This window comes from Malus sylvestris, chromosome 5, assembly GCF_916048215.2.
Source record: "Malus sylvestris chromosome 5, drMalSylv7.2, whole genome shotgun sequence".
In the NCBI taxonomy this organism is placed as follows: Eukaryota; Viridiplantae; Streptophyta; class Magnoliopsida; order Rosales; family Rosaceae; genus Malus; species Malus sylvestris.
Genome location: NC_062264.1, coordinates 35,891,465 through 35,915,428, shown reverse-complemented (window position 1 = coordinate 35,915,428; position 23,964 = coordinate 35,891,465). Strand labels below are relative to the sequence as shown.

General features: G+C 36.8%; 3 protein-coding genes and 2 long non-coding RNA genes across 6 annotated transcripts in view; 3 read left to right on the top strand and 2 right to left on the bottom strand.

The window, feature by feature from the left end:
* Positions 1 to 11,044, top strand: part of LOC126624604 (2-dehydro-3-deoxyphosphooctonate aldolase-like) — a 32,523-nt gene extending 21,479 nt beyond the window's left edge. The window contains exons 9-14 of the mRNA XM_050293681.1: positions 267 to 325; positions 601 to 645; positions 1,035 to 1,133; positions 9,675 to 9,722; positions 9,854 to 9,901; positions 10,830 to 11,044. Coding sequence (XP_050149638.1) covers positions 267 to 325; positions 601 to 645; positions 1,035 to 1,133; positions 9,675 to 9,722; positions 9,854 to 9,901; positions 10,830 to 10,982 — 452 coding nt within the window. The 3' untranslated portion in view covers positions 10,983 to 11,044. The remainder of the gene's footprint in view (positions 1 to 266; positions 326 to 600; positions 646 to 1,034; positions 1,134 to 9,674; positions 9,723 to 9,853; positions 9,902 to 10,829) is intronic.
* On the bottom strand, positions 1,433 to 5,698 carry LOC126624618 (uncharacterized). Its single transcript, XR_007624166.1, has 4 exons — positions 5,629 to 5,698; positions 4,725 to 5,249; positions 3,154 to 3,319; positions 1,433 to 2,283 (listed from the first exon to the last, which is right to left on the bottom strand). It is a non-coding gene; the product is annotated as an uncharacterized LOC126624618 (long non-coding RNA).
* On the bottom strand, positions 5,780 to 9,500 carry LOC126624616 (uncharacterized). 2 transcript variants are annotated; one of them, XR_007624164.1, is made up of 6 exons: positions 8,761 to 9,500; positions 8,414 to 8,628; positions 7,781 to 7,897; positions 6,260 to 6,382; positions 6,052 to 6,093; positions 5,780 to 5,812 (listed from the first exon to the last, which is right to left on the bottom strand). It is a non-coding gene; the product is annotated as an uncharacterized LOC126624616 (long non-coding RNA). The 2 variants fall into 2 exon arrangements; XR_007624163.1 differs by lacking the exons at positions 8,414 to 8,628; positions 8,761 to 9,500 and having other exon boundaries at positions 7,781 to 8,341.
* Positions 11,045 to 13,395: 2,351 nt separating the features above from the next.
* Positions 13,396 to 20,900, top strand: LOC126624595 (receptor-like protein EIX2). The gene is made up of 7 exons (XM_050293669.1): positions 13,396 to 17,296; positions 17,500 to 17,562; positions 17,690 to 17,798; positions 17,973 to 18,024; positions 18,117 to 18,210; positions 18,600 to 19,475; positions 20,674 to 20,900. Exon 1 carries the CDS (start codon positions 13,714 to 13,716, stop codon positions 16,786 to 16,788), a length of 3,075 nt encoding a protein of 1,024 aa, XP_050149626.1. The 5' UTR covers positions 13,396 to 13,713; the 3' UTR covers positions 16,789 to 17,296; positions 17,500 to 17,562; positions 17,690 to 17,798; positions 17,973 to 18,024; positions 18,117 to 18,210; positions 18,600 to 19,475; positions 20,674 to 20,900.
* LOC126622837 (putative cyclin-B3-1) lies at positions 17,988 to 22,991 on the top strand. Its single transcript, XM_050291539.1, has 12 exons — positions 17,988 to 18,024; positions 18,117 to 18,214; positions 18,600 to 18,683; positions 19,259 to 19,268; positions 19,379 to 19,452; positions 20,674 to 20,878; positions 21,036 to 21,136; positions 21,251 to 21,314; positions 21,535 to 21,620; positions 21,697 to 21,756; positions 22,181 to 22,359; positions 22,451 to 22,991. The coding sequence occupies exons 1-12, from the start codon at positions 17,988 to 17,990 to the stop codon at positions 22,530 to 22,532; spliced, it is 1,080 nt and encodes a 359-aa protein (XP_050147496.1). The 3' UTR covers positions 22,533 to 22,991.
* Positions 22,992 to 23,964: the final 973 nt, after the last annotated feature.

The window sequence follows — 23,964 nt, the reverse complement described above, 5'->3', positions numbered from 1 at the left end:
TAAGAAAAGACTTGAGTACTTGGATCTAACGGAGGACATGACACAAAACCAAGCGCAATGGCGTTCTAGGATTCATATAGCCGACCCCACTTAGTGGGAAAAGGCTTTGTTGTTGTTGTTGTTGTATTCTTATAATTTGGTCCTGCACATGTTTTTAAATTTTCACGCATCGATTCTCCTTATTTTTTAAGGATTAAAGTTAATGTCATTCTTATAATTTGGTCTTGCTCAGTTGATTTATCCTATATCTCTGCTTTGTTTTATAGATGATTTAATTGTTGATCCCCGCAATTTGGAGTGGATCAGAGAAGCTAATTGTCCCGTCGTACGTTACTGTTTACATTCTGTTCTTCCTTTTCCGTGCTCTTGTTATTTTGTAATAAAATTTCCGTCTCGTTTTCCTTATACTGGAAGTACACAACTACCCCCATTCCTCCTTCTCCAACTAAACAGTTTTCCAAATTACTTTTTATAGTTTTTGGTTGAAATAGACAAAAGTGCTTCTGGTTGGAGAAGTACCTTTAGGAAGCTTCTGTAGGAAGTCTTGCCTGTTGAAATACAGAAAACACTTGGCTTTCTAACTCAAGTGTTTCACTACAGGTTGCTGACGTCACACATGCATTGCAACAGCCTGCTGGGAGAAAGGTGAGAAAGTCTTACATATAGTTTTTCAGAACTTAAGAGTGCTCTGCAGCTTCTCTTAGAAACGCATGGTTATAATAGCCACAACTTGTATTCCGTGATATATCTCATTAAATCTGTAGCCAATATTATTATTTCCTTTTCACGTCTCCTTGACATTAGCAATGACCTGTGAAAAATCACTTAATTTGGGTGGTTGGGGAGAACATGTTAGATTATTGCTTTTGAGTGACAACAAAATTTAGGAACTGCCTTTATCATATTGCATGTGGAGATGAAATATTTCTTCTGGTTTTATCACTAACAGCTAAAATATGCTTACTTTAATTTGATATTGCTAATTGTTAAAATTTGATTCCCATATCATGGCTGAACTTTACTTTCTCCTATAGTTGGACGATGGAGGTGTTGCCAGTGGTGGTCTTCGTGAATTAATACCATGCATTGCAAGAACAGCAGTTGCTGTTGGAGTGGATGGAATTTTCATGGAGGTAAAGTAACTTTCGGATGCCTGCATTTATGTTTCATTCCTGTTTAGGATTATGATTCTTATTTCTGGGATTTACTTCAAACAAATTTGTTAAGTTTACTAATTCAGCTGTGCGAATAAGTTCTCATTCTTATTTATCTGCAACTATGTGCTTGCAAATTTGATAGTGTGCTATATGAATTCATCTTTCTTAGCTGTCAACTAGCAAAAATGCATGCGCGTTGCTGCGGGACTTGAATGCACCAGCCTTAACCACATGAATGAGACATTTAACTTTAAAAAAAAAATTCAACATAATCATGAACAAACAAAAGGGATAGATGAGTGAAAGGTGTCGGTAAAATAAGCAGTTCGGCTTTTATATACATTCAACCGAGCTGATTACAAAAGATACAGTTGCAAAAAATGCTATCTAAGATCCTATTTGTTTTTTATTGACTGATGCTTCAACATCATCCACCTAATTCATATCACACATCCATATATACCTAAGAATGCTTATTCTCACCACCATTGCGTTGTTACTTTAGTATGTTTTTTTCACTGAGAAGAAAAGGAAAGAGCATCATGAAAAACACTAACAATTTCAACTCTAAAACGTCACCTTATTCCTATAACCCACCTCAATCAACCACAAAAGAAGAAAAATAATTGATCCCTTCAAAGATGCTTTCATAAACTAAAAGATGCTCAACCCATCCAAACGAAAGTGGGATGTTTGGACCTACAATTTGATCCGCAGTATTCTTATTGCATGTAAAACTAATTTTGGCGAACCAAATCTTAGCAAACCAAACAAAACAAAACCCCAAATCAATTAAAAAAAAATTAGGCCAAAAGAACCCCACACCTAACAAAACCCCAGATTTGCTCAAAAAGAGATTTATCTTATTTTAGCAAAATGAATTCCAACTGGCCACAAACCAAAGCCTTGACCAAAATGAATTGCACTTAAGTGTCAACCAAATTCGCAAACATTTAAAAGTTTTTCGATTGTCACACACCAAAACAACATATCAAATTAAAAAACCAATGCAATGTTAGTGAAATAAACTTGCACGGTATTTTAAGCTGTAAAACAATCACCTTGCAAATGAATAGGCATATCTGATTCTTCCAAATCCTTTCACCTCCATCCTAGAATTCGTCCCCTGTATCACCACAAAAACATGTAAAAAATCCAAGAAAATCAAATGCTATAAACACCAAATTCCAAATTTGCAGTCAAAACCAAATTCCAAACGATGATTGTATGCATATCCAAGCCATAAGGGAACCAAATTTAAAGAATTATTTGGAGATCAAAAGCCTAATGTAAACCCTAATAAAGTTCATAAATTTTATAATAATCCTCCGATGTGGGACAACATGAAGACCCTGTTGTCGAGCTGTGTTTGTATTTCGTTCCAAGGACTGCGTAACTAACAAATCAGGGCTCAAAAATTCAGATTCATCTTTCAGAGGAAGAGAGAGAGACAGTGTTACAGTGACAATGGCAATGAGAGCTAAGAAATAGGAATCCATGACTCTTCCCCATGGAAATTGTTTTGGATTGTTGCTCTTGTATAAAAAAACTCTCTGCTTTGCTTGCAGCTGCTGAGTTATCAAAAGTGGAAAGGAAGCCCTTCGAAAATTCAATACAACAGGAAAAATTTATTTGCTGCAGTTTAACACCGTCAGATTCCAAGTAAATCATACTATTTTAACAATTCTCAATTTTAACACCGTCATGTGGATATGGCAAACTAATTCTGCGCAAAAATAATATTAACAGTTTGCATCATTGAATCGAACTAAAAACATAGTAATGCCATTAAATCTCTCCTTTTAGAATTACATATCATTGTTTATATGGTTTGCTGTAAATAGTAGAATTCAACTAAATACTTTCAATAAGAACAACTGAAGGCATCTAAATGGTAATATTGTTAATTACCAGCAAATTTCTATTAACTAAAAACACTACGCAGATCAACATTAAATAAAAAGCAATTTTTTTGGAAGCTAAATTTTCCACTTACAACTGATGTCAGTGGTCAGTTTGCCATTGCAAAACCTTCCAGTAGGCTGATGGTTCACAAAGTCCCTTCCATAAGGAGGGTAATCAACCTTTCAGTGTCTGCCAACCACCGCCTTACATCCAAAGCCCCCATCTGCAGCAACCTAAACCAACCAAAATCCAAAATCCTGAAATTCCCAAACACACTAAATCCATTAGTAATTCTGAGACTTTCAATTATAAGGAGATGGACCAACACAGAGAGAAAAGATTTAAATTTACAGCAAGATGAAAGCTTTTTCAAATTTGAGGGCCAAATCTAATGAAATTTAGCAAAATGACCAAACAGATGTGGAATCTTTTGCATCCCTCGGAATTCTGGATTAGGGTCTTACGGAGATGAAGATATAAGCAATGTCTATAGGGATTTAATTTGGTAATTGTTCTTTGATTCTTGAAGAGATGCTAGAGTAAAAATTTCAAAAACTAATTCTAAAGTTTTCTCAATAAATAAATGTAGGCTGAATGGTTCATTGCTATTGAGAAAAGAAAACACCTTAACAAAGTGGAAGCTATCTTATCGTGTGTGTTAAGCTTTTTTGATTATTGGAAACCCATGATATATAATCATGAGCTCTACGTAAAGAAACATTGGAATCGTCATGAGAAAAAATCAATAACCAACCATATGACCACAATTTAAGCCTCGCCTTGCTTGCTAATTGTGGGGTTTTAAAGCTAGAAGCCCATTAAACATTGACAGACACCAGACTCCCCAATGATGCAAATTTCTATTGCATATCTGACCAAAACAACCTTCACACAGAATGTCCACTTAGAAGCCCACTTCCTACAACCAATTTTAAAACATGCATAGAAATTTTGCATGTTTGATTTCTGAAAAACAATCAGTATCTAAGATGGTAGAACTTTGGAGGTGCTTGACAAAAGAATAAATATAGGGTGGACTAATACATATATATATGTGTGTGTGTGTGTTTATCCAACCGTCCATAAATTCCTTACCACATCAACCTTGACCCATTCGAATCTATAAATTTGAATTTGTTTAGATTCCCATGGCTACACTTCTTTACAAACACTTATCAGCTGCTAATAATTAAACTGACCAACTATGATTACTATGATGAGCTATAGGATACAAAATGTGTGATATAATTATGTTTGTTTAGTAAAACTATTACACAGCTAATGTTTCTCTCGCCTCTCTTTTCCTTCCAATAATGATTGATACAAAACAGCTATTCTTCATTGGGAATCAAGGATTGCAACATTAATATTATCAATGATCGACAATGTAAATTGACCCAAATAAAAGGATAGTCCACATTAAAATATGTTAAGACTTAAAACATTCTTCTACATCCACCAAAAATCTTCACTTTTTAAATCCTCTAAAATTATATCGTGGTCAAATACATTTGAATTTTCATAAGCTTATAAAAACAAAACCCCAATTTTTTTTTTTTTTTACGCAACGACTCATTTATATATAAATTCAAGAAGCAGCAAAAATCCAAACAACTCTTTCGTTTATGAACAACCCAACTTCTGTAGAACAGTTGTGAGTACCTGCATAAACATTCGACGCGTAACCCATTGCTCAATCCTTCAAGTAAAAGTTAAACAAATGCCACTATAGTAGTTTGAGGGAGGCGCATTGCTACCGACGAAGTTGAAGGAAAATAGAAGCTCTGCAGATAGCAGGCTGGAATCCACAACTATTCAAAAATTAAAGATCCCAGTAGCAGGGCAGTGAAGAAATCCCCGGGAGAGTGCAGAAACACAAAATTGAAGCTCTAGCCGGCTGGGACCGACAACCATTCAAAATTGAAGATCCCGGAGCAGGGCAGTAGTGAAGCACAAAAATCCCAGGGGCGAAGGGAGTGCAGAAGAACAAAACCGATGAAGCAGAAGAAGCAGACGACACCTCAACACAAAAAGCAAAGAAAAAAGTACAGAGTTTTAGTGGCAAGGGTAGAAATTTCATTTGATATTGGCATGAACATGATAATCCAAGCAAAACAACCGAGGAAGTCTTTTTACCTAGCCGCAGCATGAGCAATGTCAAATCCACCCGTATGTCAAAACCCTATACTTAATTTTCATATAAAAAAAAATCCAAATAGAAAATCAAGACAAATAATTGGATTAATTGACACTAATTCAAGTCAATTGAATAGCCAAGGTAAAAAATCCATACCCAAAACTATATGAAATAGAAATTAATCATGCAAAGGGCTGATAACAATAATAATAAGAATGTGGTTTTGGTGGTGCCATTGGTAGATGGTACTCCATACTTGAGCCTCAAAAGGTGTTTATTCTTACCAAATAAGTATACATAAGAAGATTTATGAGATAGATGCACGGCAACGGCATAAATACAGATTTCGGGAAACATTTGTCTAGTTAAGGGAACAATCCCATTAACAACTCAGTATGAAATATGGACAAAGACTGAGACATTACTGACATAAAGTTATTCGGGATCACCATTTGTGCCAGCAACAAAGGCTGGGGTCAATGAGATAATCAACAACCTTCCCACATTGCAAAAGAATACGTTAAAAAGAAGCATGCTTAGGAAATCATTTCTTAATAAATTAACATAGAAAGAGAAGACTACTACCTTTCTTTGGTGTCAGAGTTGGAAAATCCTTTATGCAGAAATGTGAAAAAGAACAAATCAGAGATGCACTTACACCACAATTCATGATCATTATCCAAAATTTGCAAAGCAAACATACAATCAAACATATACCTCTCTATGTTTCATCTCTCTTTCCCTGTTATTTGTATTGTGATAAGGTTTATGATATACAATGATTTTACCAAAATTTAATAATAAAAAACATCACAGTAGAAGTTTAACATGAGAGAAAGAGTCAATCTCTACCTTTGATGTGTTGATCCTACCATTCCCTTGCATGCTTGATCTCTACATAAAAATAGAGTTTGGTTGGTGAGAAAATGCAGAGAAAACGAACAAATTTAATCTAATTCTAAATTTACCAGTATTAACAGAACCAATAACTTAATAACATTTTTACATCATTAATTAGTAGAAAACAATACATAAATACAACCCAACAAAATAAACATACGACATTCATTGCTGAAACAGGGAGCCAACCTCCATGCTGCTGTTGTGGAAAATCCAGCAGAGGAATCACTGCAGACTGTTTGTAGTTGGATGGATAATGGGATAGTATCTCTTTCACCTAAAACTGAAAAAATGACACCTTTTAGAACTCAAAAAACATAAAAATAATCTTGCAAGTGCCAAATAATGGATATAATCAATGCTCGTGGTCTGACAGCTCAATTCAAGAACTTATATAACATCATCATCATATGAATCAGTAAGATAACTTTCTAAAATGCGATAAATAACTTGGGGAAATTTAAACCTTATAGGACAATCCAATTCTAGTAACTCAACTTAGCAACGTGGTTGGAACGTTCAGCACCCCCTACACTCTAGTTATGTATAAATTCAAAACTGAGCATGTTTGAATTAAGAGTGCTAAGAAAATCCTAGCCCTTTTATACACATCTTTGCCTTAATATCAGGGCTTGTAATGTTTGACATAAATAGCTCAGCCTAAAGCACACGTTGACAACCAAATTACACAATATTTCTCCTTTTTTCATCTTTTCACAACTACACGTCTTTCACCAAAGTTACTGCATAGCATCGCCATTGAATAATATGCTACAAACTAATTAGGCAAATGGGTCATTGAAATTCACTGCAAAAATGCTCCGCAGAATTATTAATTCCAACAAAATTGATAGAACCGAGTGGAAGTTAGTAAGACCCATTTGCAGGAAGGAAATGGGTGCTCTGTAGAAATTGAAAAGATAGAAAATTGATAGTTCATGATTTTGGTAGTCCAGATTAGATTAGCTTTAGACTCTGCCAGTTTATTGCATGCCCTTTATCCATAATTCATGTCCTAATTTATCTGTTTAGGTTTTAGTTCTTGCCTTTGGGAAAACCCAAAAGGAAAACCCAAAATCTCTACCTCAAACACTCATCTGCAACCACACTCGTTACACCCCTTGTCTCTTTCCCCAACCCCTGCTTCACCAAATGACACACCCAGACCTCTCTCCCCACAGCCAAGGAGCAACCAAATTCAACTACAATATAACAAAACTTAAACAAAATACCTGCTTTCACTCACTCCAATCCTCTAAGAACCCATAATTTTTTCAATCAGAAAAAGTAAAAATTAAGCATCGACTTAAATCCTGATAAAATGATAAGTAATCAGCAACACCTGGTTCAAAAGTTTACAAATTCACCAACAGCACACTCCAACACATCCCCAAATAGCTCAGAAATAGTGAAATTTGATTCGATTCAATTCAATTCAACTCGATTCGATTCAATTCAATTAATTTCAATTCAATTAGTTCAATTCAACAATTATAATCATTATTATTATATTGGAACTAAATTGGTTGATAGGACACCTTTAAAATCATAAATCTGATAAGCAATCTCACAATTAAAGCAGATTATGTTCATTTCAAAATCCATACAGAAATACAAATTCGGAAACAGAGTGTAAATTCCATCAAACACAAAGAGAGAGAGAGAGAGAGATAGAGAGTACCTGCTGTTGCTTGGCGACCTGATCTCTTAGCTTCCTGATTGCCTCCATTGCAGCTCAGTTGTAGGTAGTCTCGATTTTTCAAAGTTGTGCTTCAAGCCTTAATCTAGACTCTGGAGGCTAAGTGGGTTTATCAAAAATAATAATTTAATAAGAAATTAACACTGAAAATAAATCAAGAATCTAGAAAAAAATGAAAATTTCATACTGAATGAAAGAAGCATCCTTCAAGTGATAATAGGTATGGTGATTTCCTTTCACCTTTTTCTTCTAACACCCTTATCACACAAATACAGAAGCAACAAAACATGGAGAAACAACCTAGCAAAAGAAAGATACTCAAAGGATGTAAAGCAGAAAAGGAACCTCAATTCGATTTGTTGAGAAGGAAACAGCAGCAAAGCATGAAGAAACACAGAAATGAGCACAGTGCAACCCTCTAACTTAAAAAGACACAAACCTGACTATAACAGTGTACGAAACAGTGCACTAAACAGACCTATCTTCCTAACACCCAACTAAACAGGCTATAAACATCCATTACAATTTTATTGACACAAAAAAATGTCAATCACAGTTTTAACAAAGCAAATGCAAAACCAAACAATAAACAATGATTTCTGAACAGTGTTTTACCTGTTGAATCAGAGGACAAAACTGAAAAACCCTCTCCTCTCCCATACCTCCCTCAGACATCATCTGCTCAGTAACCCCGTGGGGTAACCCGTTAACCCCAAAAAATGCAGAGCATGCTCTCTGCCCTCTCTCTCTCCCTCCATGTCCATCCGTCCCTCAAGGAGGGTCAGGTAGAGGAGAGGGGAGGCGGAATCGAAGATCAGTAAATCCAAAACCTGCAGTCTCATTAGGAAAAAAAATCACTAAAAAGAAAAAGGCAGAAAAATGCAACAGATCTAACATTCTTGGAAAACAAATTCGATCACAAATTGAAAAAGAAAAAAAGTGAGAGTGAGAGAGAGACGAACCTTCATACGGAGGCTAGCGATCCAGAGCTCGAGAAATCTGTGGAAGCAAATGGAAGAGCCCTGATTTTCCATATTTCTTTCGTTCTAGGATGAGAGAAACGGAAGAGACGGAGCTGTGGCTGCTAGGGTTTGAGGAGGACAGAAACAGGAAGAGTGAGAGATGAGAGAGGGCTCGCGTAGGAGAGAGAGGAAGAGTGAGATCACCCAAAAGGTCAGAGATTTCCAAAACCAAAAGGAAATTAAGAGAGAGAAACGGAGGGGAGAGAGAGAGATCGGAGTACCCCCATACTTTTCTCTGACTGTCCCCCATCTCCCACTCATGAAATCGAGGATATGCAGCAATGGCATTGAGATCCCCACTCCTCCCTCTCTGTCTCTCTCTCTCTCGCTCTCTCTCTCTCTCTCTCTCTCTCTCTCTCTATCGGAGGCATGGCCTCCCATCCACGAAACCCTCACTGAATGACAGCAAACCCAAACCCACCCCAATCCGTCTCAAACGCACAGGACAAAATTGCCCTTCCAACCAAACCCCAATACCAGCCCAAACCTCACGATTTTGTTGTAAATAGCGTGAAATCGAGTGGCTCCCTGATAAGCCATATGGACAAAATTACCCTCTGAAATTTTGAGAATTACCCTCCCAACCCATGCAATTCGGCCGGTATTGTTGTAAATAGGGTGAAATCGAGTGGCAAAGAATGAGGCCGCTACAGTGCCGTCCCCCCTTCAATTTTAGAATAGATAATTGTACGGCCACATGAAGCTGCTGATACAAAAATTTCTCAGGGTAGTCGTCTTTATGAATACATTTATACAACAAACACCACACACACACACACACACACACACACACAAGTATCTACACACTTGCATACAGACTTTTGGCTTGCTAAGATTTTCCTTTGGGTACTTAGGTACATGATGATCCTTCTAATGCGCCAGTTGATGGTCCAACTCAATGGGTGAGTCATGCTTTCTTGTTTTCATGTGCATTTTCTCCTGTTTTGAGATGTTTGAATATATAAACATTGTTTAACGAAAAAGTATTTTATTAAGTTAAACTGTTTATATTACTTCTTGTTTATGATTTTAGCCCTTGCGCCACTTGGAGGAACTGCTGGTAGAGCTCATAGCAATTGCTGTAAGTATCTTGCTCTATCCATAATATGAGCACTTACATTATGATCATTTTTGTGTCAAGTGTTGTAAAACTCCTTAAGAACTCCATGTACATAGAATGCATAATATCTTGGTTACTTGGAGAGACGAATTTATGGATGTTACATTAACCATGGAAATGCAGTGTTAGCAGTTGTATGAATACTAGATTCTTTTAACACTTTCAAAACAATTCAAAAGTATGGTATTTAGGATTATTTTTATATGGTATAGTCTTCCCTCCCAAAACCTTCCCTGGCGTTCTCACAATGCTAGAGAGTAAAAAAATGAAGAACAAGAATGGTTTTTCGTTTTGATTTTGCGTTCTTAATAGTATGGTTTTTCATTTTATTGCTGGATATTGACCTAGATCTTCTGTTTTGTTGTTAATTTTTAGAGGGTAAGCAAAGGGAAGCAATGTTTCAACATTGATCTCACACCCTATCGCGATTAGAAGAGTTGAAGCTACTCTATTGGTAAGAATGGTGGTCTAATGCATCAAGTATGTCTTTTTTTCCTTTGTTACCCATTATTGTGAAGGTGGAGTGTAAAAGCTATAATAGAATGAAAAGGAGAGCACATCCACCTCGAGTCCACTATCGTAATTGATGAGGGTGCAGGTTTGGGCAAAAAGATGCAGAATTGAGTGTTTTGTGGCACCCTCAGTCACATACTTTTTGCCCCTCCAGGCAATAAGTAGCAGAATTGAGGTTAAAGAGTTCTAAGGAGTGTCCTGTCATTGACGACAGATATGCTGCCTGGCGATAGATTTTTAGAGAGTCTAATAAACATACTTTGGACCTTAAAATGCCTTCTTTTCTTCCCTAACTGCTATCTCCATTCAAGTTCATGTCGCTTTGAGTCTGTGCCCGTTGTTACTTACGTGTGGTTTTCATTCTTTTTTATTTCAGGTATTTATTTGTGTGTTCAAGTATTATAATGTTAGTGGAACGAATTTTGAGTTTCAGGGAGTAAAGTTAATCGATTTCACACAGTATGTCAAGTACAGTTTTGGAGATTTAAACATGGGACTTTCTTTAAAATGTGGAGGGATATCATTGTAATACTAAAGGCATAATATTTTTTTACTTATTTACTACTTGCTAGGTCATAAATGATTTTGCCCCCTCCAGCTTATTTTTGTTCCTTGATTTTTCTTTATTTTATTCTGTCCAAAATTCATGAACAAACAAAAAGTATAGATGAAGAGAAAAAGTGTGTGAAAATTATCTTTTCAAAAATAGTTTTCTAATCTCTACTAATTAATAAAATCCTCTTTGTCAATCAAAAGAGAGTGAAAAGATAAATTTGTCTTCTATCACACAAAAAAAATGATGGGCAAAAAATGTAATTTCACATGTTCAAATTTTACTGTTTTTTATTGAAGCTTTACCTATATGCGATATTAAAATACCTCCAATATTATAAAAAAAAAACAAAAACAAAAACCTCCCACCCCCACCTTCTCTCTCTCTCATTTTCTAAAAAAGTATGTTCATGCACACAAAGTATGTAGCAAATGCTAGTTTCAGAACAAAAGAAAGGAAAAGAAAAAAAAATGATAAACACAAACTCTTTTTAACCTTGAGAAATGAGAATCACTTTCCGAAAAAGCTATGTAGGATAAATGTTTTCAACTGTCAGAGGAAAACGTGTATAGAACCAGGGCCCAGAGGAAAACTATCTAAATCTGTTTTCATAATTTTACACCACAAGAAAAGAACAGGTCTCAGCTGAAGACCCTTAATTCAAAGTCTCCGCTGCACATGGATTTCTGCTACCCATTAGAACCAGGTCCCAGTTGTGTCATCAATTATGATAAATTTTCTACTCCCTAACAGACGCTAAAGGAGACTTAACTATTCATAGTCTCGGCTGCACATGGATTTTCCACCAAAGATTAATTGGTGTGCCAAGACTTCTTTAGGCTAGCCATCTCCATCTTGCATTCAATATCGTTTGGTCCTACACGGCTTCGTTAGAATTCGGAAAATGCAATAGAAAGATCTCTGTATGTCCCAATAGTGGAAAACAGATAAGAAAGCAACTAGTGTGACAATGACAATTTTCAAGTGTGTTAATAACATTTACGTTGTGTAGAAAATTTGTAAACAACGACATAACAGTCTTATCCAAGTAAAGACTATAAAACATATCTAAATCCATTTTCGTAAGTTTATACCACAAGAAAAGAACAGTTCCTAGATGAAGACCCTTAATTCAAAGTCTCTACTGCATATGAATTTCTATTACCCATCAGAACCAGGTCCCAGATGTGTCGACAATGGACTTGCCAGCTGAAGACCCTTAATTCAAAGTCTCTGTTTGCTTGTCTGGATTTTGTTGTCGTCAATTATGATATATTTTCTGCTCTCTAACGGACGCTGGTGGACACCAAAGAGTAATTGGAGTGTCAAGACTAACTATTCAAAGTCTCCATCATGCATTTGTTATCAATTGTGATATATTTTCTGCTCCCTAACAGATGCTGGAGGAGACCAACTGTTCAAAGTCTTGACTACATATGGATTTTCCCCCAAAGACTAATTGGTGTGCCAAGACTTCAGCGGCTAGCAAACTCCATCGTGCATTCGTTAAACAAGTTTACATGATTGTGTCCATGACCTGCTATCTGTGAGCTGGCCAGGGCTTTGCAAGGCGGTGTTCCACGACCCAACATGTTACATGCTGTGGTTGGGACTTGGGAAGAGAAATTTAGCTGAAACCTGCTGTATGCAACAGTTGCGTCTGCATCTCTTCTCCGTGGGAGGAAAGGAGAGGGAAGGGGTAACGGGGGAGTGATGATAGGTGGGGAAAATAAAGTTGTTGATTGAAGATGGAGGAACAACGAGTTTGGATCAAATGCCATAACATTTTTTTTTTAGGCTTATTTTTAGCTACACCTTTTGGAACTCGATTTTGATCTCACAAGTCAAAGTAAAACGAATTTTGATTTTCAGAGAGTAAAGTTACTCGATTTCACACAGTAGGTCAAATATAGTTATTTAGAGATTTAAACATGGGACTTTCTTTAAAATGTGGAGGGATATCATCGTAATACTAAAGGCATAATATTTTTTTTACTTATTGTAACTATTTGCTAGGTCATAAATGATTTTGCCCAAATGCACCCTCCAGCTTATTTTTGTTCCTTGATTTTTCTCTATTTTATTCGATCCAAAATTCATGAACAAACAAAAAGTATAGATGAGGAGAAAATGTGTGTGAAAATTATTTTTTCAAAAATAATTTCCTAATTTCAGAATAAAAGAAAGGAAAAGAAAAAGAAATGATAAACACAAATCCTTTTTAACCTCTTACACATTCGGTAGTTATGTTTAAATTATTCAAATTAATAGTTAGAAATAAAAAGTAACGTGTGACAAACCTTGTTGTGTGAGAATCACTTTCCGAAAAAGCTATGTAGGATAAATGTTTTCAACTATCAGAGGAAAACGTGTATATAACCAGGTCCCAGAAGAAAACTATCTAAATCCGTTTTCATAATTTTACACCACAAGAAAAAAAGAGGTCCCAGCTGAAGACCCTTAATTCAAAGTCTCCGCTGCATATGGATTTCTGCTACCCATTCAGAACCAGGTCCCAGCTATGTCGAAAATGGACTTGCCAACTTGTAAAAGGGGTTGTGAAGACCCGCCCTTTTTTCTTTTCTCCATCGGACGACTTTCGTTTCAACTTCTCGACCTACATCGATAATCTATTCCTATAAATTCTGGAATTTAGTAGCTAAACATCATCATCACCAAAGCATAGCAAAGAAAGTTGTGTGTAATAATGGAGAGCCACTATCACCTCAGTGTTGCTCACTATTTCCTTCTTTTTCTTTTGGCGTCTTCCTACATGCAGAGTACTACTAAACTCTGTTTCTGTTTGGCCGGTGGTGAACTTTCAAGCAGTGTGAAAACAAATTCATGCATCGACGAGGAAAGACAAGCGCTTCTCATCTTTAAACAACATCTTGTTGATCGTTCTAGCAGGCTTTCCTCTTGGGTGGGTCACGATTGCTGTCGATGGGAAGGGATTTCATGCAACAACCTCACCGGTCATGTCGTGAAGATGGACCTCCGGAATCGATATCTAGATCTACATTCCAATTCTATTGAAGAGGGGGAGGAGTCGGCTTATGAAAAGTCTCAATTGGGAGGTAAGATAAATGCTTCTCTGTTGAGCTTGAAACATTTAAATTACCTGGACCTAAGCTTTAATGATTTTCATCGCATTCAAGTTCCCAAGTTCTTTGGGGAGCTTAAAAGTTTGCAATATCTCAATCTCTCCTCTGCGTCATTTCGAGGAGAGATTCCCCCTTCTCTTGGTAACCTGTCAAGCCTCAATTTTCTTGACCTGGGGGGGGGTCCATTTTTTGAGAGTAATCAACTCTCATCTTCCAGAAATTTGAATTGGCTGTCTCGCCTCTCTTCTCTAAAATACCTTGATCTCGGATGGGTGAATCTGAGCACCACAGGAGTCAATTGGGCGTATGCTGTTAATATGCTTCCTTCATTAACAGAGTTACACTTATTTGATTGCCAAATTGAAAGCATTTCACTCTCACTGCAGAGCATTAACTCGACGTCACTTTTTAATCTTACCAACCTCATAACACTTGATCTATCCTTTAATGATTTCGGTGATCCTTTCCCCAGTGAATTTGCAAACTTCAAATCTCTGGAACACCTTGATTTATCTGGAACATTCTTAAAAGGTCAAATTTCTAAAGTCATTGGAAATTTGTGCAAGCTAAAGGTCTTAAGTCTTTCTGCCAATGAATTTGATGGAGGGATGGAAGAGTGTTGGCGGAGTTTCTCAAATTGTTCAAATATTGCATTAGAGTCACTAGATTTGTCTTATTGTGGGCTGGAAAGCCAACTGCATGCCTTTTTAGGAATGTTTAAAAGTATGCAGAATCTCAACCTTAAGTATAATTTTATTGACGGCTCAATTCCAGATTCCATTGGAAACTTGTCATCCTTGAAAACTTTGGACCTCTCTGATAATTTTATGAACGGCTCCATTCCACAAAGTCTGGGACAACTCTCTCAGCTAGTTTCCCTCGATCTGTCTTATAATTCCTGGGAGGGCAATCTAACGGAAGACCATTTCATAAATCTTACCCGGTTACAAGATTTTAGTGTAGGAAGCATCCACCGACCCACGTCCCTCATTTTCGACGTGGCTTATGATTGGGTTCCTCCATTCAAGCTCCACACAATTAAGATCATAAACTGTCAGATAGGTATTGGTTTTGGGGTATGGCTTCAATCTCAAACTGAACTGAGGGACATCAATCTTAGTGGTAATGGAATCTCGGATATCATACCAGAGGAATGGCTATTGAAGATATCTTCCCAACTCAATAGTCTAAACTTGTCTTACAACCAATTCCGTGGAAACCTTCCATCCAATTTGAAATCTCCAAAATTGCAGTGGATTGATTTGAGTCATAATCAATTGGAGGGCCCACTCCCACATTGGTCTGCCACTAAGGTTCGTTTCTTTTTTGTTGAAAGCAATTCATTTTCTGGGCCAATTGCCTCAAATATTGATCAGATGATGCCCAATTTGCAATCTTTGTATCTTTCTGAGAATTATTTGAATGGCAATATTCCTCGCTCTATCTGTAACATGCAGCAATTGCAAGAATTGTCTCTTTCTGAGAATCATTTGAATGGCACCATTCCTCCATCTGTTTCCAACATGAAGCAGTTGCTACTCTTGTCTCTAAGGAGCAATCAATTTCATGGAGAATTCCGTCTTGCATGGAGTATGGGGAGCCAGATGACGTTTCTAGATGTTAGTCAAAACAATCTCTCGGGTAATATTCCCACATCATTGGGGCTATTAAGTTCACTGGTAGTATTAAAGCTCAACAACAACAATTTTAATGATGAAATTCCTAATTCCCTGCAAAATTGTTCTCAGTTGAGGAGTATCGATCTTGGAGACAACAAGTTATTTGGCAAAATACCACAATGGATAGGAGGATTAAATGTACCCATGTTGTCTAGGCTACGATTACGGTCTAACTATTTTAGTGGACATATATCCCAGCAACTGTGCAATCTTCGACAACTTCATATCCTCGACCTTAGTCACAACAACATTTCAGGTATTATTCCCAAGTGTTTGGGTAATTTGACTTCGCTGGTTAATTATTCACGTCCATCATCTTCTACTCCTTATTATTTTGATGAGCAAACCACACTGACACTAAAAGGAAGGGAACTTGTGTACAACACGACTCTATATCTTGTAAGGAGCGTTGATCTTTCATCAAATAATTTACAAGGTGAAATTCCTGAAGAAATAAGTAGTCTCATTCAATTGGGTACCTTGAACTTGTCCAGGAATCAATTGACTGGAAAGATCTCTTCCAAGATCGGAAACTTGTATTTGCTCGAAACACTTGATCTCTCACACAATCACCTTTTAGGACAAATTCCTCAAAGCTTGTCATCTTTAACTTTTTTAAACCACTTAAACTTGTCTTACAACAACTTGTCTGGAAGAATTCCTTGGGGAAACCAGCTTCAAACTTTCAATGAGTTGTCCATTTATATGGAAAATCCATCGCTATGCGGCGTTCCTCTCTCAACTAAGTGCCCTGGAGATGACACTTTCCCATCTAAGGATACAAAAGACATGGATGAAAGTGGAAATGATGAGTTGTGGTTCTATGTCAGTGTGGTACTTGGCTTTATTGTAGGCTTTTGGGGGATTTGCGGCACGTTGATCTTAAACACATCATGGAGGTATGCATATTTTCAATTCTTCGACAATATCAAAGACAAGGTAGCACTGGCAATTGCCTTAAAAGTGGCTCGTCTCCAAAGAATGTTTTCTGATGTTTGATAGTACTATGTATAATTGTGGATTCCTTTCTATTTGGTTTATGGTACGTGCAACATATGTATTGAATAAAAAAAATTCTGCTTTTCAATAGATGCTCCCACAAACAATTATGTATTAACTTGGAATTAATTAAAAATTATAGTTTGTACTTATCAATCGCATGATAAAATGCTATCCACATATTCCATTTTATTTCTCACACACACTCTTGATAATTTCTATCAGTTCAATTCATCTGATTTGAGAGTTAAAAATTAAAAAATTGTGTAAGAATTCAAATGGAGTGCCCCTAAAATATATGTACACACTCACACCCCTAAAATATACACACACTCACGCTGAGGAAAGCGGAGGGTATCGTGTTTATTTCATAAAACGAAAATAAAGATCGCCGATTAAACACGACGACTCAGACCTCTGCAACGGTCTGCTGGTGTCATTCCTCTCCATCTCCGAAGATCAGAATCCGGGAAAAGCAGGAGATATATCCAAAATGACGTCTTTTAAGGTACGCTTCCTCCTACAAATCTATCGACAAACTATCGTTTCCATGTAATTCTTGAAAAATCGAATTTATTCAAAAAATCAATTCAATTAGGGCTGCGTTTTGAAATTTGAATAACTGTTCGTACAATGATGGGTTTCTTTACTGGAAGTTGCTTTCTCGTGAATTTTATCTTCAACCGATTGAAATTCTCTCGGTTTTTCTAGAAATTGGATCATCGGCAGAGCACTATGACACTTGGAGAGAGAAGCAAAATGTTGGCTGCTAAGGTCGGAAAAGTCCATAAAGGGGTTCGATTACGGGATAACTTTCTTTGATTTCTTTCTCTCGTTTTTCTTTTGGATGAAATCAGTTCTGACATCTTTGAAACCATGCTTGGTTTTTCGTAATTTTCAGCCAGAATTCGGCATAGGACATAATTGGGTGGGAGAAGAAAACTCAACATGCTAGCGTGGTGTGGAACCGCAATTCTTGGTTCTTCTGCTGGTTTTAAGTTCTTGTGGAGGTGATTTATTAACTTCTGACATTGTTTTTGGATATTTTAAACAGTTGGTGTCTCATGTTTTAAAGTTTATACAGAAAGTGACACTGCCAAAGCTTATTCCACCGCTTGTTTTGATAAGGCGTTTTTGTTTTAATTATATATTTACTACTATCTATAAATTGTTTTGTTATGAAGGCTTGTTTGAAAAGTATGGAGAAGCAAAAAGGCATACCTGGTAGTTCTGCAGGTAAGGTTCATCCAGACTGTACTTGTTTTGCAAAGTTGAGTTACACATTTTGAATCTTTTCCGTTTTTAAATTTTTGTTGTCCTTATCTTAGCAAATGCAAATGTTGGAAGAAGCGCATTGGCCGATGTCAGCAATGTCAAAAGCAACTCTTCTAGGATTTTTGGGGGTGACGCCTCTAAAAGAAAGTTGGTACCTTTTCATTTGTTCATATAGTTCCTTCATTTTTGGATTTTGTAATCTGAAATCTGAAAATGAACAAAAGAGCCCTTATATGAGTGGTTCGAAGATCTCATGGTTACTAACAGGCTTTAAGCAGGGTACTTCAAGTTAGTTTCCATATAGTTCTACCCCCATACTGGACAAAAGTTGCAAAACTTAAAAGTTTTCTTCCTGCCCATGTTTTTCTTTTTGAAGGTCAACTAAGTTTTTCTTTTCCACTATTCCGTTGTATGTTTGACAACGCAAAGACAGGGTTTTGTTTTTCTTGACAAGCTTAGCGAGTATCAAGGCCAATCATTTCATATATTGTTGTTCTTCCAATTGTAAGAATTGATTTTTGTGTTACTTCAATCAGGGAAAAGGGCGGGAAAGCCCCAGCCAAGCTATTTCTAAGTTACAGACTTCAAAGAGGGGTAACTTCAATACTTCAGAAGTGCTGGTATAGTTTCCCGGATTCAATTGTACCGTTTGAATTTTTGTTTATTATGGATAAACTGTAGCTATTAAAGACTTGAAGGCCCCTTCAGAGAATCAAAGGACCTAGGCTATGGGTCTAAACGGTGAATCTATTGTCACAGCTGGCAGGTCTGAGCCACCTTTGTTTTCCCTCTTTATAAGAAATTAGAAATTAGAAATTGTGCCGCAGTTTGTTTGTTGTGCCTTTGAAATATTCTAATTTGGCTCATATGCTTATGAAACTAAACATATAAAGACCTTTGATTAAACTTATAACTTTTTTTTCGGGAGGACTTCAAATACTTCACTTAAGCTGATAAGGTATCTGATCTGCAGACATGTTTGTTTATTAACTGTGAATAAGATCTGTATCTGTTATTGATGTATTTCCTATTTCCTCCCTCCATTTTAAAGGAAATCATTGCCGGTGCTAAAGGTCAACCCAGAGGAAGCAAGTATTCCGAAGATTGATGTCATGCATTTTATGTTCTTTGGTTCAGTTTACCAGGAGTAGGATTTCAAGTTGGACATCTATATTTTTTGCCTTCCTGCTTGTAGGAAAATGCAGGTAGGAATTCTGAAGGAAAAAGAGGGTATTATGGTAAGATGCTGTGAATATATAAGATTTGACAAGTGCGCGGCACATGATGTCTGACCAGATGGCATTTTGGAATACAGTTAAGGCTAAGGTTGGAAAGAAAGTAGTACCTAGAGTAAATGATACCACGAAGAGCCATCTGTTGAGGAATCAAGTGAGTGATGGCTTTGTGATTATGTGAGTGACAGTGATCCATACTACTAGTTTTCTATCCCGCTTAAAGCCAGTTAAAAGGTTTTGCTGATACTGGTGCATATTCCTTTAAACCTCATTTTGCTTCTGAATGAATGGAATATAAGTATCTTTCTTGCATTTTGTGGATAGGATTGTTTGTTCTCACTTCAGGCATGACATGACTAATCTGTCAATTTCAGAACTCAAAGCAAATAACAGCTGATGTAGAAGTAAAACTACAAGGGAGTATAACGAAGAACTTGTATTCTGCAGCTCACCCCCAATTTTATGAATCTTGTGGCTCCTCCCAGTTATTTTTAGATCTTTCTAATATGGTCCTGGAAAAGGAAAATTATCATTTTTCTTGTCCCCTGGTATCTAAGAATTGATAGTATAATGCTACATGCGAATACAATTTTTAGTCTTGAAAGTTACAGCGTATAGATTTAGAATGGTTGCATTGAAGAGTTTGGTTTTAGGTTTAGTCATGTTGTTTTTTTTTACTCTGGATGGGCTCCTGTATTCATTTTATTTTTCTTTACTAATATAGTTTGAATTACTACATTCATTAGCTTTAGAGGTCGCACTTGGTGCGATGGCAAGTGCCTTCGCCCATGAGCGGTAGGTCTCGGGTTCGAGACTTGGGAGCAGCCTCTCCATAAATGGGGGTAAGGCTAGCCGACATTCACCTCTCCCAGACCCTGCGTAAAGCGGGAGCCTTGTGCACTGGGTACGACCTTTTTTTTTTTTTTTTACTACATTCATTAGCTTTCTAATTCATTGAATGTCTCTTATGTTGAATGATCATTTAAGCTTTTATGTCTTAATTAAACACGGTTGGAATTTCTATCTATTAATAGTTTGCATGTGATTTGAGATCAAGCTTGTCTACTTCAGACAGTAAAACAATTTCATTTGTGTCGCCATATTTTACCCTCAGTACTTCAACAATCTGTCAGTTTTTTTTAAAGTCATTTGGTCCTGAAATCTGTTGACTTGTGTTATTGCTTAACACGGCAACAATTTTGGCATCAACTTGAAGCTTTACGGCAGTGCATTCAATTTAGAACTTCGCCTGAGTGATTGTTTTACATTACTATGAGATTACTGCATCATCCTGACTTTGTTTATTTTCATGTTAGATCTATATGAAATAAATGTACGTTCTATTTATCTTCCCTTTGATTTTATTACGATCCAGCCAACTTTGTCAACACTGAAGGCTTGTGAGTCGCAAAGGTCTTTGAAATCCAAGGGTGCATCAGGTCCAAATAAATTAGTTTCTGCTACTGCAACTTCATCCAAAACTGAAAAAGTGGTTACTTCTTCTCTTCCTGAGAACATTAAGCATGAAAAGCATGAAGCCACTCAGGGAGAGCTTCCATCTGAATCCAACTGCAGCCAAAGTGCTTCACCTATCATTTCCAGGGTATGAGGAGATCTTACACATCTCTATTGATGACCGGATCAAAGGTTGGGGCTTACCGTGTTCTATTGATGCCTTTATTCCTTACTCATGAACTACATTCACACTTGGCCCTATTTGCAGTTACTAAAGGACAGATTTGAAGGCGGAAGAGCTACCAAGTATTGATGACGATTGCAATCAACTGGAAGTTTCCGATTATGTTGATGAGATCTATCAGTATTACTGGGTTTCTGAGGTAATGGTTATGATGTCTCTATACCACTGTTTTCATCTTAGTCTGGTAAGATAGTAGGTTTAGTGTAGTTCTAATTCTGATTTGTTGGCTTTGTTAAATTGTCTTTAACTGCAGGCACAGAATCCACCTCCAGAAAATTTCATGTCAATTCAGGCAGACATTACTCCTCATATGCGAGGTATATTGGTCAACTGGTTAATTGAAGTACCGATTTAACCATTTGATGAACTATGATGTTTTTGTATTCCCTTTTGTCATGCTTTGTTCAATTTTACATTTCAAGATGCTTAATAGCTGGCTATCCCCTTGATTTGTTCATCCAGAACAGGTACACTACAAATTCAAGTTAATGCAAGAAACTGTATCTCATGGTGACATTGCTTGATATGTTTCCCAAGTCACAATTAAGAAGGATGACAAGCAGTTAGTTGGTCACACTGCACTCTTGTTGGCATCAAAATATGAGGACTTTTTGCATCCAAGGGTAAATATCAATATCTCAACTTGTATGCATTTTTCGTGATTTTCTTTCTAATTGTCTACAACAAGAAAAATTACAGGTCAAAGATTTAATTAGCATCTCAGCTGAGACATACACCAGAGTTCAGGTGCTTGGAATGGTATGTGGTGCTTTTCTTAGACTCAGATTAATTCAGTATATCTGTTTTGTTAGAATCTGGAAATGTCCTGGTGCATATCTTATGAGATGAATAATGCTGCATTCTATAGTTCCCTTTTCACTTGTGCTAAAATAAACACCGTCTTTGCTTTTCAGGAGAAAGCCGTTCTGAAAAAGCTTAAGTTTTGTGTTAATGCACCTAGTCCATATGTCTTCATGTTAAGATTTCTCAAGGCTGTTCGGTCAGAAACAAAGGTATTCAGTAGTTTCCAAGGCTAACAGACATAAATTGTGATTAATGATTAACACCATTACTAAGAAAGAAAGAGATTGACATGCCAGAGTTTAGTGGATATTACTTCTCGATATGGATTGGATAACAGCAAAGTTGCTAACAGTCTGTTACTTTGTGGACTGGTTTGCGGCTTGAACACTTGGCATTCTACCTTATCGAGTTGTGCTTAGTTGAATATGAAGCGTTAAGGTTGAAGCCCTCGTTGTTGTGCGCAGCTGCCCTATATGTCGCAAGGTGCACCCTGCAGATTACTCTGGCTTGGACCCCGTTGCTCTGCAAACACGCTCGTTATGATGTATCCCAAATCAGGTACTGCTTTAAGGACAAATAAATAACTTTGTTTCCTTATCTAGTGCTTGCTTTAGAATAAATTTTAATGATCGATGTTTGATCGTTGCAGAGACTGTGCAGAGATGGTCTTAAGATTTCACAAAGCTGCAAGAATGGGAAGTTTGAAGGTCACATACGAAAAAGTACTCTAGCCCTGATCTCAGTTGTGTTGCAGCGTTAAAACTGTTGGGCACGCTTCCACTCTGATTCAGCTCAGAGGGGTGAAGATAAGAATGTTAACAAATCAAGGGATAAAGACTAGAGCATCATGTAGTAGAGATGCAGGTTTGTCTGCTTTGAAATGTGCACGAAATTGGCCTGTCCGAGATGCAGTTAGTTAGAAAGCTGTTTCTGTCGAGAAATGAAGCCTGATGGAGGATATCAAGCAGAACATTTTCCGAATGCTTGAAAGGCTCGAAGTAAAGAAGCGAAACAAAGGTCACAAGTGGAGTGAAACCCATCCACTAAAATGTCTAGATTTCTTAATCGACTAAGGAAAAAGATGGTTATTTTGTTTATCAATCCCTCCAAATTTTGATATTATGTATTGTATTGAGATTTTTAGCGTCCAATCTAAAAAACCCAGCAAAAATCTTAGCTTTTTAGTAAAATTTGGTGTTTCGCTCGAAAAGAATCAAGGGTGCTAGAAAAAAATTGGTGGTGAGGTTATAAGAATATACATACGGCTGAACGTGTAAAAAAAAAAAAATCATATTATGTTTGAAATTTTGAGCAATTGGTTGTGTTCAATTACTACATGAATTTCAGAAATGCAATTCGGAATTTCAATTGAGGTCGGGATTTGATTGTAGAATTTGGGTCATATTTGGTTGTGCTGAATTGGGTTTGATGGAGAATTTCTAATCGTGATCAGAATCATGGGTTTTGTTTAAAGACAAGAAAGGCTCGAGCTTTGGGAGACATATTACGTTTCTCTGATAGTTGTTGAGATAGGTGTGAGACTTAAGTACCCCGTTCTATGAATGCACCACAGTTCATGCCTTTTGGTGCAGCTTTTCTCCTTAAACACAATTCCACCTGGAATGGCAGATTAGCCTTCAAGTCTCTAATTAGTGTGCAATTATAGAGTTTTGTTTAAAAAATATGCATATATTTTTCATCCATATTTTCCGGGACAAGGGATAAAGAATCAAAGAAATGGGTTTATGTGAGTGTTTGATTATCCCATTTAATGTAACATCATGTGGAGAGAGTGACATTGATTGTGGTTTGTGAACACTACGGTCAAAAGAAGAGATAAGGTTAAAGGATGTGTTTTTGCTCACCAAATTGTTGGTTTTTGTAGAGACAACTTCTGTTATTATTTAGTAGATCTTTACTTATTCTCAAGTGATTTTTGCTTATTCTTTTGACAATTAGTGAGTCGGCTATGTTAAAGGGATATAATCCTCACTCATAGTATGTCATGCCTCGATCCTGACATACGTCCAAGATCGACACATGACGTCACCAAATACCCAAATCTCAACCTACCCCGTCTCCGAGATATGTACATAGCATAATTCAAGATCCAAATCTCATAGAAATTTTTGTATATTTTATGGCTGCATCTAACCTCCTCGT